The sequence below is a fragment of the Scyliorhinus canicula genome, chromosome 2 (genome assembly GCF_902713615.1).
Source record: "Scyliorhinus canicula chromosome 2, sScyCan1.1, whole genome shotgun sequence".
NCBI lineage: Eukaryota > Metazoa > Chordata > Chondrichthyes > Carcharhiniformes > Scyliorhinidae > Scyliorhinus > Scyliorhinus canicula.
This window is the reverse complement of record NC_052147.1, coordinates 48,491,148-48,502,411: the sequence shown is the minus strand read 5'-3', so window position 1 is coordinate 48,502,411 and position 11,264 is coordinate 48,491,148. Positions and strand designations below refer to the sequence as shown.

The following is an 11,264-nucleotide window of genomic DNA, read 5'->3' as shown; positions in this document are numbered from 1 at the left end:
AGAGCCGGTGCAGACTCGATGGGCCGAATGGCCTCCTTCTGCACTGTAAATTCTATCATTCTAATTCTAAAATGCAGCTAATAACATTATTTTTAAAAAATAACTGAGAAATGAATGCAAGGGAAATTACAAAAAGATATAAAAGAAGTGACAGAATATGGTTTAAATAGATGATATAATAAAGTCTGAAGGCTAAATACAGATTAATTAGAATACCAGGTTGTAATAAATAGCACAATTGAAAGTTCAAATAAGGTGACTTACCATTTTTTGACATTTTGCTTTCAGCAAGCTTATACATACAGTTTATTTAAGGATTTTTTTAAATTGCTTTTATTTCTTCCTAGTTATTTCACAAAAAAATGTAAATTTCATACATTTTGAACATAAATATTGTAAAATAGGTCAAATATACCCAACATACCAATGCACAACTCTTCAGTCCTAAGAAAAATCATGACAATAATACACTATATTCATATCTGAACTATATAGTTGCTTACTGGTAGCACTTTGAACTTTTCCAGGCGATTTAAAACATTACATGCAATGTCATGGCTATAGAGCTATTCCTAGTGAAAGTGCATTTCACAACTAAACATCTGTTAACTGGATCCATCCACACTCATCAGCTAAGCTTATTAAACAATCTCTCTTCTGACACAAAAAATAAAATCACTACCTGCAGAAATAACGGTATTAAAATTGCTCTTGTATTAAGATCACAGCAGTCATGTTGAATCCAATTTTACTATATTAACTTGAGGTGGCACTAATTTAATTTCTGGATTAGAAGCTGCGATAAATAAATGTGTAAATCTGCAGCTTTCTAATATACGTATGCAGTTACAACTGGTTTTAATTTTAGTAGCCTTAACCGACATCTCTTCCACATTGTTTTGCTATATTGCACATAATCTAGTAACTAATGTGGTCAGAATTCAGCTTATGACATCTTTAGCTGTAGTCTGTTATATTAAAAATTCACAAGTGCTTATAGAACCACATGTAAACCTTTTAACGGCATTGAGAATCTACATACCTATTGACTACTGTGGCTATTTGAATTTTTTTAAACTGTCGTGATTTAAATCTTCAATTGCAATCCTACATTTTATCATTTTTAATATGTGCAAATACATTTTCTGTTAATACACAAATATAAAAGTAAAAACTGACAAAACACACTATTAAACCACTTTGTAAGTAGACTAGTAGTACTCCAGGTACTGCCTAAAAAGAACACAAAATGATTACACATGAGACAGGCTAAATATGTACACAAGTGCAAGATAATGAGGCCATGATGGGTGAAGTTATCTACAAAGACCCTCCATTTGCAAATTTAAAAATATGGTTGTGTAATCAATTCCTGCAGTCTCACTGACTATCACTGAATTTACATGCCTGTACATACATCAGTAATTTCAAATATGTATCATGTTTTGTTCTTTTAATAGCAAGCCATTTTAACTCAAACTGTATACGGTCCAGTTTAATTCAATTGTATGCTATTTATTTTCTTTGTCCAAGTAGCTTTCGAGCACAACTGTTCTGCAATTCCCAATCTGAATCTTATTACTAACCAGAAGTTTGGTATGCTTTGTCATTCAATTATTGGTTTTGTAACATTATGTCGGACAGCCTATTGAGGTATCATAAAAAGCAATTTTGTAATAAAAATGACCTCCACACGTTAGCAGCATTGTTTTGATTTGATTCTAGGGATCATATAGTGCAAGTTCATAGTATAGTCAACCAGGTATTATCGGAGAATGGAGAGGTCGTGCAGTGACCTCAAATAATTCTCTTTTGGATATTGGTTTATTAATGATTTGTTAACTTCACTAATACAATATTTCATATACTGGGCTACTAAATTATGTAATGACAAATATTTGGACATCTGACTTATGTAAGCCACATGAGATGCCAAAAGGTAAAGTGGCCTTCCTTGAATATAGCTAATAAAAGTGGTTTACATGAGACCTTATTTTAAAATAAGGATAAACTCAGCTGTACAATCAACTCAATTCTAAATATTCTGAAAAGTAATTTCTACCCACATATCTAATACCAGCTCAGCTGTGGCATTTTCTATTTTGTTCTTCAAAGCAAATTTTCCTTGATGCTAATGGCATTGAAGTTATCTCACATATTGTATATATGAAATATAAAGAATTCACAATATAGGAAGAGACAATATGTGTTCTGATACAATATTGGAAGCTTACTGTGAGTTATTTGTACAGGGTAATATTGTAAGACCTCAGTTTTGAAAAGAAGTGCTAAGAAATTGTAGCAATGAGGATCTCTCGTTTCTTCTAGCTGGAGCTTCTAGTTTATGCTAATTTTTGATCCACAGTGTGTCAGGTCATTATGGCTGACACTCAGGCTTCTGGATTCTGTCAGACAATTATTTCGTTCCTGCAGTTTGTAAAAAAGAAAAAAAAAAAATCACAAATAAGGTTTTGTCTAACATTAAAACTGTAATATTCATCGGTTTATTGTAGTCTTATTTTGTTGAATAAAAATTAAATTCATTATTTTAAAATGCTTAAAGCTGGTGCCATGAAAGAACATTTGCAATGTTGCGTAACACCATGAAACCTATTTTAACAATATTTGTACGGATTTTCCTACAATAGTGTTTCTAGCCACTTTTAACAATTATTAAATTAAATTACATCTGTCAGAAAAAGACAGTAATGAAAATAGACTACAAATGTGTTAAAGCTAGTTAATAAAAACTGAGAGCAAAAGCAAATGTTTAAGGATAAAACTGTAAAATTATAAAAACAGATTGTGCAATTAAACATTTCATCACGGAGGATACCGACAATTACACAAAACTTTATCTAAGCACATAGTGTAACCTAACAATACTAATTGCTTAGTGACCCATGGAATATCCACTCACATAGCAGATCAAAGGTCACAAAAAAATTGTGACAGTAACATTTTTAAAAAACAAAATGCTAATTGCATCTGGAATAGGGCAAGTGGTGAGAAACGGAGTAAAAATCTGCCTTGAAGAAACTAACAATCCCAACCATACCTCAACTGATCCAATCTAATACTATCGTCCCAGTTCTGGAGAGAGCTCATTTCAATCCTGTTTTGTTGTCCCAACATTGGAGCCATACGTTACATGCCATAGCAAAAACTATTGATCCTAATACAACGTTTTGAAATTACAGAAGAGAATAAAGCAATTTAAGATTGATTTGTTTCATATTTCTCAGATTAGTTCATACTTTATTGTACGTTAATGACAATAGAAAAGCTTTAAATTAAGTATCAGTAAAGTGTTAATTATTAATGTGGAAGGACACAAATCAAGCTCACATCGGAACAAAACGTCCATCATTTGTATTTGTGGGAACTTAATGGTCCATTACTGGAAGTACATTAACTTAATTGAAGTACATTAACAGTATAAAATAAAAATATTAAGTTACCTAAATGTTCATAATTTTACTTCATAGTAAATGGCCATTATTTCTTTTAAGTGAAGCGATATGATCCAGACCATGTGGAATGTGAATTATTCTCAACTGTTCATTTTAATTCAGTTTCCTTATACAACCATGTTCAATAGCCTTTCCAAGTTATCACCATTAAATACTTAATTTCTGAAATATTATGTACAATTATACTTTAATCATTTCTACCATTTTACTATAAGAAACAAGACAACAGTACATTGTTTATGCTGGAGCAATCCGAACATCATATTTGAATCGCAATACATTTTAGCACGCAAAAATGTATGTAGTCATTTTGTGCATCAGGTTTGACAATGTTACAGGAGTGTAGTTGTTACATTATCAGACTAATAGTCCAGAAGCCTGGACAAATAATCCAAAGGGAGTTCAAATTCTACCACTGCAATTTGAGAATTTGAATTTAATTTATAAATATGAAAATAAAAAAGGCAGTATCAACATAAAACTGACTGATTTATCATACCTTTTAGGGGAGGAAACCTTTCATCCTTATCCTGGTCTACACATGACTCCAATCACATACCAATGTGGTTGACTCTCAATGGCTCAGCAAGCCAGTCAGTCATGTAAGAGAATTAAGAAGGCTCACTGCCACTTTTTCAGTGGATGGGCAATAATAGCTGGCCTTGTCAGCCACGCCAATATTCAAAGAATCAAAGGGTCACAAATTTGATATCCTGAATTAGGCACCATTCTTTCAGAACAATTATCTTTCCTTTAACTGGATCTTTTTAACTTAACCTGAAAAAGCATTATTTAAAAAACATTTAAAATAAGCATTCAATGACATTTTAGGCAATTAAAAACTAATTATAAATTCTCTAATAATGAAAGCAAAGCATTTTAACAAATTAAAGTTAGCAAGAATTATCTTGGATTCTGTAGATTAATGTTAGGCAAAGCCCTTTTTCAGCAATTTACCAGAGTCAGGAGTACAGATCTAACTAGCTTATCTCACCTACTAATTCTGTTGCAGCTTTATGTCATTTTGATAAAACTTTTCAATGCATGCTCAGGCATTCATTTTAGAAATTACTTGTACACAATGTGGCATATGAATTGCTGGTTAGGAAAGCATGGCAACAATTGGGCACAACAGTCTTCAGTGTCCCTGGCTAGGCTATAAAGAAAGTCAAACATGTCTCATCCTGATTGCCATCCACAGAATCAAAGGATTTTATACTTCTTCGCACAATGCACTAAATTCCACCCTAGTCTCCATCCCATACATGTAACTCTCCAAGATTCCTTCGATAGCACCTTCAAGGACAAGGCCTGCAGATGAATGAATGCAAGCCATACACAATATCCTGACTTGAAATTATGCCGTCGTTCTGCCAGTGTCACTGGGTCAAAACCTTGGAACTCCCTTCCTAACAGCTGTTTGTACCTACGCTACATGGGCTGCAGCGGTCCAATGCTGCTCATCACTATCTTCTCAAGGGTAATTAGGGATGGGCAATAAATGCTAGCCTAGTCCGAGACGCTCATATTCTGTGAATGAATGCATTTTTTAAATGTAAACCAGATTTCTCAAATGTTTATTCACTTCCTTTATAAAAGCAATTATGAATTCTGCTTTTATTAGCATTTTTGGTAAGGTATTCCACATTTTTTTTTCTAATTAAGGGGCAATTTAGCATTGTCAATCCACCTAGTCTGCACATCTTTGGGTTGTGGAGTTAAGTCCCATGCAGACACAGGGAGAATGTGCAAATTTCCCACAGGTAGTGACTCGGGACTGTAATTGAACCCGGGTCCTCGGCGCCGTGAGGCAGCAGGGCTACCCAGGTATTCCACATTCTAATAATCTGCTGCATATAAAACTCCTACCAATTCCCTTGTTTTTATTATTCACACATGTGCCTCGCTGGTAAGGCCAGCGTTTATTGCCCACCCCCAATTGTCCTTAAAGAGGGTGCTGATCCATCTGCTTCAACTACTGAAATCTACATGGTGTTGATACATTTCACTGTTGATATGTAAGCATTCCAGGATTTTGATCCAGCTACAATACTTTCCAAGTCAGGATGGTATGCAACTTGGCAGGATACTTGTTCCCATGTCACTGCTGCCTTTGTAATTCTAAACGTAGAGATCGTGACTGTGATAGATGCTGTCAAAGAAGCTTCTAGTTGCTGCAGAGCATCTTACTGACTGCATATACTACAGGCAGGGTGTGCCAGCAGTAGAAGGAATGAATATTTAAGGTGGTGCGTTGGGCACCAATATTTGTCTTGGATTGTGTCAGCTTCTTGCGTGCGACTTTGAGCAGCATTCATCCAGGATAATATAAAACTACAGGACTTGTAGGGATGCCTTGTAGGTGGTGGGAAGGCTTTAAAGAATCACAAGGTTCAGAGGGGTTGACTCCCAATGGGTCAGAATGTAGGAGAGTTTGTGTAGGGGGTCGGGATTGAAGGCGCTAGCAACAGTGCCACTCCCGATGGCCCCGGGGAGATACTCTGAGTTCAGGAGTAATGACTTTGTTGAGAATTTGGAGGCAGTTTCGCCAGCACTTCGGGTTGGGGGCAGGGTCAAGGGAAATGCTGATTCGGGGGAAACCATAGATTTGAGCCAGGGAAGTGGGATGGAAATTTTTGGAAATGGGAGGAGAAAGGAATTAAGTCACTAAAAAAAGATTTGTTTCTTTTTTTTAAAGAAAATATTTTACTGAAGCACGTAGGGGCAGCACGGTAGCTAGCATAAATGCTTCACAGCTCCAGGGTCCCAGGTTCGATTCCCGGCTGGGTCACTGCCTGTGTGGAGTCTGCACATCCTCCCCGTGTGTGCGTGGGTTTCCTCCGGGTGCTCCGATTTCCTCCCACAGTCCAAAGATGTGCGGGTTAGGTGGATTGGCCATGCTAAATTGCCCATAGCGTCCTAAAAAGTAAGGTTACGCGGGGGGTTGTTGGGTTACGGGTATAGGGTGGATACGTGGGTTTGAGTAGGGTGATCATTGCTCGGCACAACATCGAGGGCCGAAGGGCCTGTTCTGTGCTGTACTGTTCTATTTGTAATTTTCACAGTTTAACATCTCTTAAACAACCGCACGGGCTGACACACAAGAGAAAAAGAAAACCAAAAACAGCCGACAGAACAATACCCCCTACTCCCCCTTCTCTATTCCCTAGCTGCCCCTACTCCCCCTGCTCTATTCCCTAGCTGCCCCTACACCCCCTGCTCTATTCCCTAGTTGCCCGTTGTAGCCACTGTAGCCACCTAAAATGGACACTGAACCAAACAAAATGGAGAATCGCTAAGACTGTAGGGAAAAACAGTTTAGCCAAGGCAAACAGTCTGCACACACTCATTAGCATTTTGCAAGCAGCAAAACCAGTTTCTGGCCAGGTGGAAGATCTCCAACCAAAGGTGATAATGGCAGAACGTTCTACATACTAATGAGGCAGTCCAGATCTAGGCACACACAATGGCAACATTTGGGTTTGAATAAGATACTTTAAGTGGATGTCCAGACAGAGCGGCACCAGAAGTATCCACTATAGAAACCGCCCCCACCATCGAGAAAGACCCTTACATTGGAGGAATTCAAAAGATATCGATTGGAAGCTATCCAATCGATACCTAGAGGTAAAGCCCGCCCAAGAAGAGGGAAGGACATTGGGGACCCCTATAAATATAGACCCCCACACATGGTCCTGTCTGTTGTTTCGTGCTCCGGCCCTGACCAAGAACTTGAAGCTGTATCCTGACTCCAGCCGTTGAGCACCAGCCGCCGAACCGTAAGTGCCAGTACGACGCTCGCTACGCGAACTAAGCCCGCTAGACCCCCAGTGACCAGCACGCTTTCTGAAGGTTGCAGCCCAAGACCGGGACGAAGGCCTCGCTCCCTGACCTTGCCTGTTCCTGTGTAGTTAAGTATTCTGTTTGCTTAGTCTAGTCATAGCTTAGTCCCTTAGTGTGTGCATGCGTATTTATTATAATTGTATAATAAATATTGATCGTTTGGAACTTACTAATCGGTGTATCGTTTTATTACTTTGAACTTGACCTTGGAATATATGTGAGTTGTCTATATGGCAACTGGCGACTCCTGAGCTGAAAAATACATAAGACAGAGCCTAGTGGTGTTAAGCACACGGCCTTTAACACAGGCAAGTTAATACACCCCAATAAACGCGTTTTACACTCATAGCAAAACGTGCAACATTTAGTGGCGACTTCCTGACGGGACACGGTTATAAGTGGCACCCCCACTCCGTCGAGGACCCTGAAATTTGAATTGGAAATCTGGTAAAGAAAACGGAAATAAATCACAAATATTCAAGGTGTTCAAAGCAATAAGCGTAATTCGGAAGTGTGTTTAGTGCATGCGTACTAACAGGGTTGTAAGGAAAACCTGAAAGCATTTTTGTTGCGACAAACTTTCGGTAGTTTTGTGAACGGAACATAGCGTAAGCCTTACCCGTTTCGTGAGACATAACCTCAACACCCCCTGTTCCTAAATTTAAAAGTGAGTCAGAGAAAATGGCCATGCAGGCAATGGAACGCCTCATGAACCCAGAACGGTTTGTGGTCGCAGCGACCAGCAGCAGTAGCAGGGTAGGTCAGTGTCCCATGTGGGAGCTGGAACTCCGCAAATATCTGCAAGGAAAGGGATGGCCCCTTTGGAAAGAGTTTTGTTTGAATGAGGAGACAGGTCCCGGAAGTATAGGACATACTTGGTGGGAGAACCTCTCTCAAATTCACAAAAAGAACATGAGTAAAGCACATAAGCCGATGGCGATTGTGTCCTGTTTGGCACAATTGCGAGGCACAGAGGAGGTCGTTCAGACGCTCCGGGCAGAATTAGAGGAAAGGAATAGAATGAGTAAAGTGGATGTCAGGGACATCGAAAAGGAAAATATGGATCTAAGAGGGAAGTTGGCAGAGAAAGGTAGAGAGGTGGATGATGCCAAGAGGGCACATCAGTCTTGTCTAGCCCATCTCAGCAGTTCCCAGACCCAGTACGAAAAGGCCTATCAGGATGTGCAACGTGCCGTCCTGATAAGAGAAGAATCAGAGAAGCAGGTAGAGGCTTTGCAGAGGCAATGCTCTGACCTTAAAGCAGCTTTGAGAGCACTCCATGCTGCAACCACAGAACAAAGGCAAAGTACAGTAGATCACGCGAAATGCAGGAAACAGATTGCAGAGCTGCAATCGCTGCTTTCGGTGCAAAATGGGTTTCAAAGCACCTTTGGAACCCAGTTAGATGAGGAGAATGCCCCAGACTGGAAAGAGTTAAGTGAGACAGCGCAGCGTTATGTTCAGGGAACATGTGCGCCAGCAGCGCAGCAGAAAAGGCAAGCACCCCAACCCCCTACAGATCAGCTCCTTATCATTCCAATGAACCCAGTCACCACCCAGAGAAAGGCGACCATAGACGGCGCACCCGATATAACTTACACCACCCCCTTAACTGTAACCCAACTAAGGGACGCGTGTGAGAAGATCACTCCGTTTCTCCCCACCGCAGACCCCCACCAGTTTTTCGCTAAGGTAAAACAGCAGGCTACCATGTACGGCCTGGACGAGAGAGAGCAGGTCAAACTCACAGTTCTGAGTTTGGACCAATCGGTTGTAGCAGCCCTCCCCGACCCACAGAATGTTGGCGGAGGAACCCTAGAGGAAATGCACACCTCCATTTTAGATGCCATAGGGTATAATCGAGGTGACCCCGTAGAAGGACTTAATAAGTGCCGGCAGAAGAAATCCGAGCACCCCACAGCATTCGCCGGAAGGCTGTGGATCCATTTTAATGCAGTATTTGGCGATTTAAATAGAGCCCATTTGAACCGTGAAAACATGGTTAAATGGACGCGCACCATAATTTCACATGCAACAGAAGCAGGACAGAGCGCTTGCAACAGCTATGACCCCTCAGAGGAAGCCCATAATGAGAAGTGGGTCCTGAAAAGATTGTCCCGCGCTTGGGAGCAATCAGTTCAGGGCAAGAGTAGAGTTCAATCCCCAGAAGAAGCTCAGGCTGCAGCAGACATACAGGCAGTGAGAGAGCACCAAAAACCCGCATGGGTGAATGAGGGAAAGAGCAGCCCTCCACAGAAGTCGCAGGAATGCTACAACTGTGGACAGTTAGGGCATTGGGCAAAAGAATGTAATGGACCCCAGAGATCACAGAGAGGCCAGCAGACAGGCACTCTGAATCGGAATAAAACAAAACCGATCCATAGTATAGGGATCCAGTCAGGACAGACCAATGTGGACGGAACGGACTGACGGTGTTCGGGCTCCCCCACTTGGGTCTGTGACACACTATGGGATCCATCAGGAAGACCGGTAGTCACGGCAAAGTTAAGAGGGAAGCCCATAGAGTTACTTTGGGACACAGGAGGCTCCCGCACCACAATTAACTCCACCACCACGGCACACACAGACACGTGGCCGACCACCTCCACCATCACACTTAGCGGGTTCACCGGACACTCGCAGCAGGGACACATTACAGCACCCGTAGCAATCCAGCTAGGGAACATTTCCACCAAACACCCCGTTGTTTTAGTAAATCTTCCCCGGACAGCAGAACACATCCTAGGGATAGACTTTATGAATGCCCATAGCCTGTCGTTCGACCCAGTGAACCAATGTGTTTGGCGAATGGCAAGATCGGACAGAGCACCCGCTACTCTCACAGTAGGAGAGTACGCTAACAGGATTAGTGCAGTAGGAGAATACTCATTTGACCCGACTACACTAAACACGGACAGACAAGTTAAGGCAGTACTGAATAAACACAGGACAGCATTTGCCAGTCACCGGCATGACTGTGGCAGAATGGCTGGACAAATTCACGTTACCGGACCTGACCCCAGACCACAAAAACAATATAGATTTCCCCTAGAAGCAGAGGTAGAAATAGAAAAGGTGATAGGTAGCTTATTGGAGCAAGGTGTGCTTAGAACAGTAGCCTCGACCAATAATGCTCCTATTTGGCCAGTGAGAAAGCCCGACGGATCATGGCGTCTGACCATTGATTATCGGGAACTCAATAAAGTAACCCCAGCAGTAGCCCCCACGGTAGCAACAAGTCCCGAGACCATGCTCAAGCAGGGACTCAACTCCAAATATTTCACGGTTTTGGACATTAGCAATGGCTTCTGGTCAATCCCATTGGCAAAGGCGTGCCAGTACAAATTTGCCTTCACCTTTAAAACACGACAGTATACGTGGACATGCCTTCCACAAGGATTCCACAATTCCCCCTCCATTTTCCACCGACAGTTGGCGAATGGCTTAGAAAAATTTTCCCGCCCCGAATGTCTGGTACAGTATGTAGACGACCTACTACTGCAGACAGACACAAAGGCAGAGCACATTACGCTTCTGGCCGAACTCCTGGAACTTTTAACCGAGATTGGATGTAAAGTTAACCCAAGAAAGGCCCAGATTTTGGAAAGTAAAGTGATGTATTTGGGAACAGTCATCACACACGGCAAACGCGAGAACGAATTCAAAAGAATTGATTCGATTGTCAAATTGCCTCTTCCCCAGAATGTTTCAGCCCTCCGGTCGTTTTTAGGACTGGTTGGTTATTGTCGGAACCACATCGACGGATTCGCGACAAAAGCCGCCCCACTCTCAGACCTCCTTAAGAAAGGAGCCCCCTGGGAATGGCTTCCGCAGCATACAGAGGCTGTGGAGGAGTTAAAGAAAGCCCTTAGCGCAGCACCCGCGCTACAAGTCCCAGACCAACTTTCCCCCTATGCAATAGAGGTAGCGAGCACAGATCTGACCCTC

General features: G+C 41.4%; 1 protein-coding gene across 4 annotated transcripts in view; it reads right to left on the bottom strand.

Annotated features, from left to right (window-relative positions):
- Positions 1 to 266: 266 nt before the first annotated feature.
- klc1a (kinesin light chain 1a) overlaps positions 267 to 11,264 on the bottom strand; it is a 149,142-nt gene continuing 138,144 nt past the window's right edge. For all 4 annotated transcript variants that reach the window (XM_038777684.1, XM_038777675.1, XM_038777721.1 and 1 more), the window contains one exon: positions 267 to 2,427. In XM_038777684.1, the coding sequence (XP_038633612.1) occupies positions 2,338 to 2,427 (90 nt within the window). In that variant the 3' untranslated portion in view covers positions 267 to 2,337. The remainder of the gene's footprint in view (positions 2,428 to 11,264) is intronic.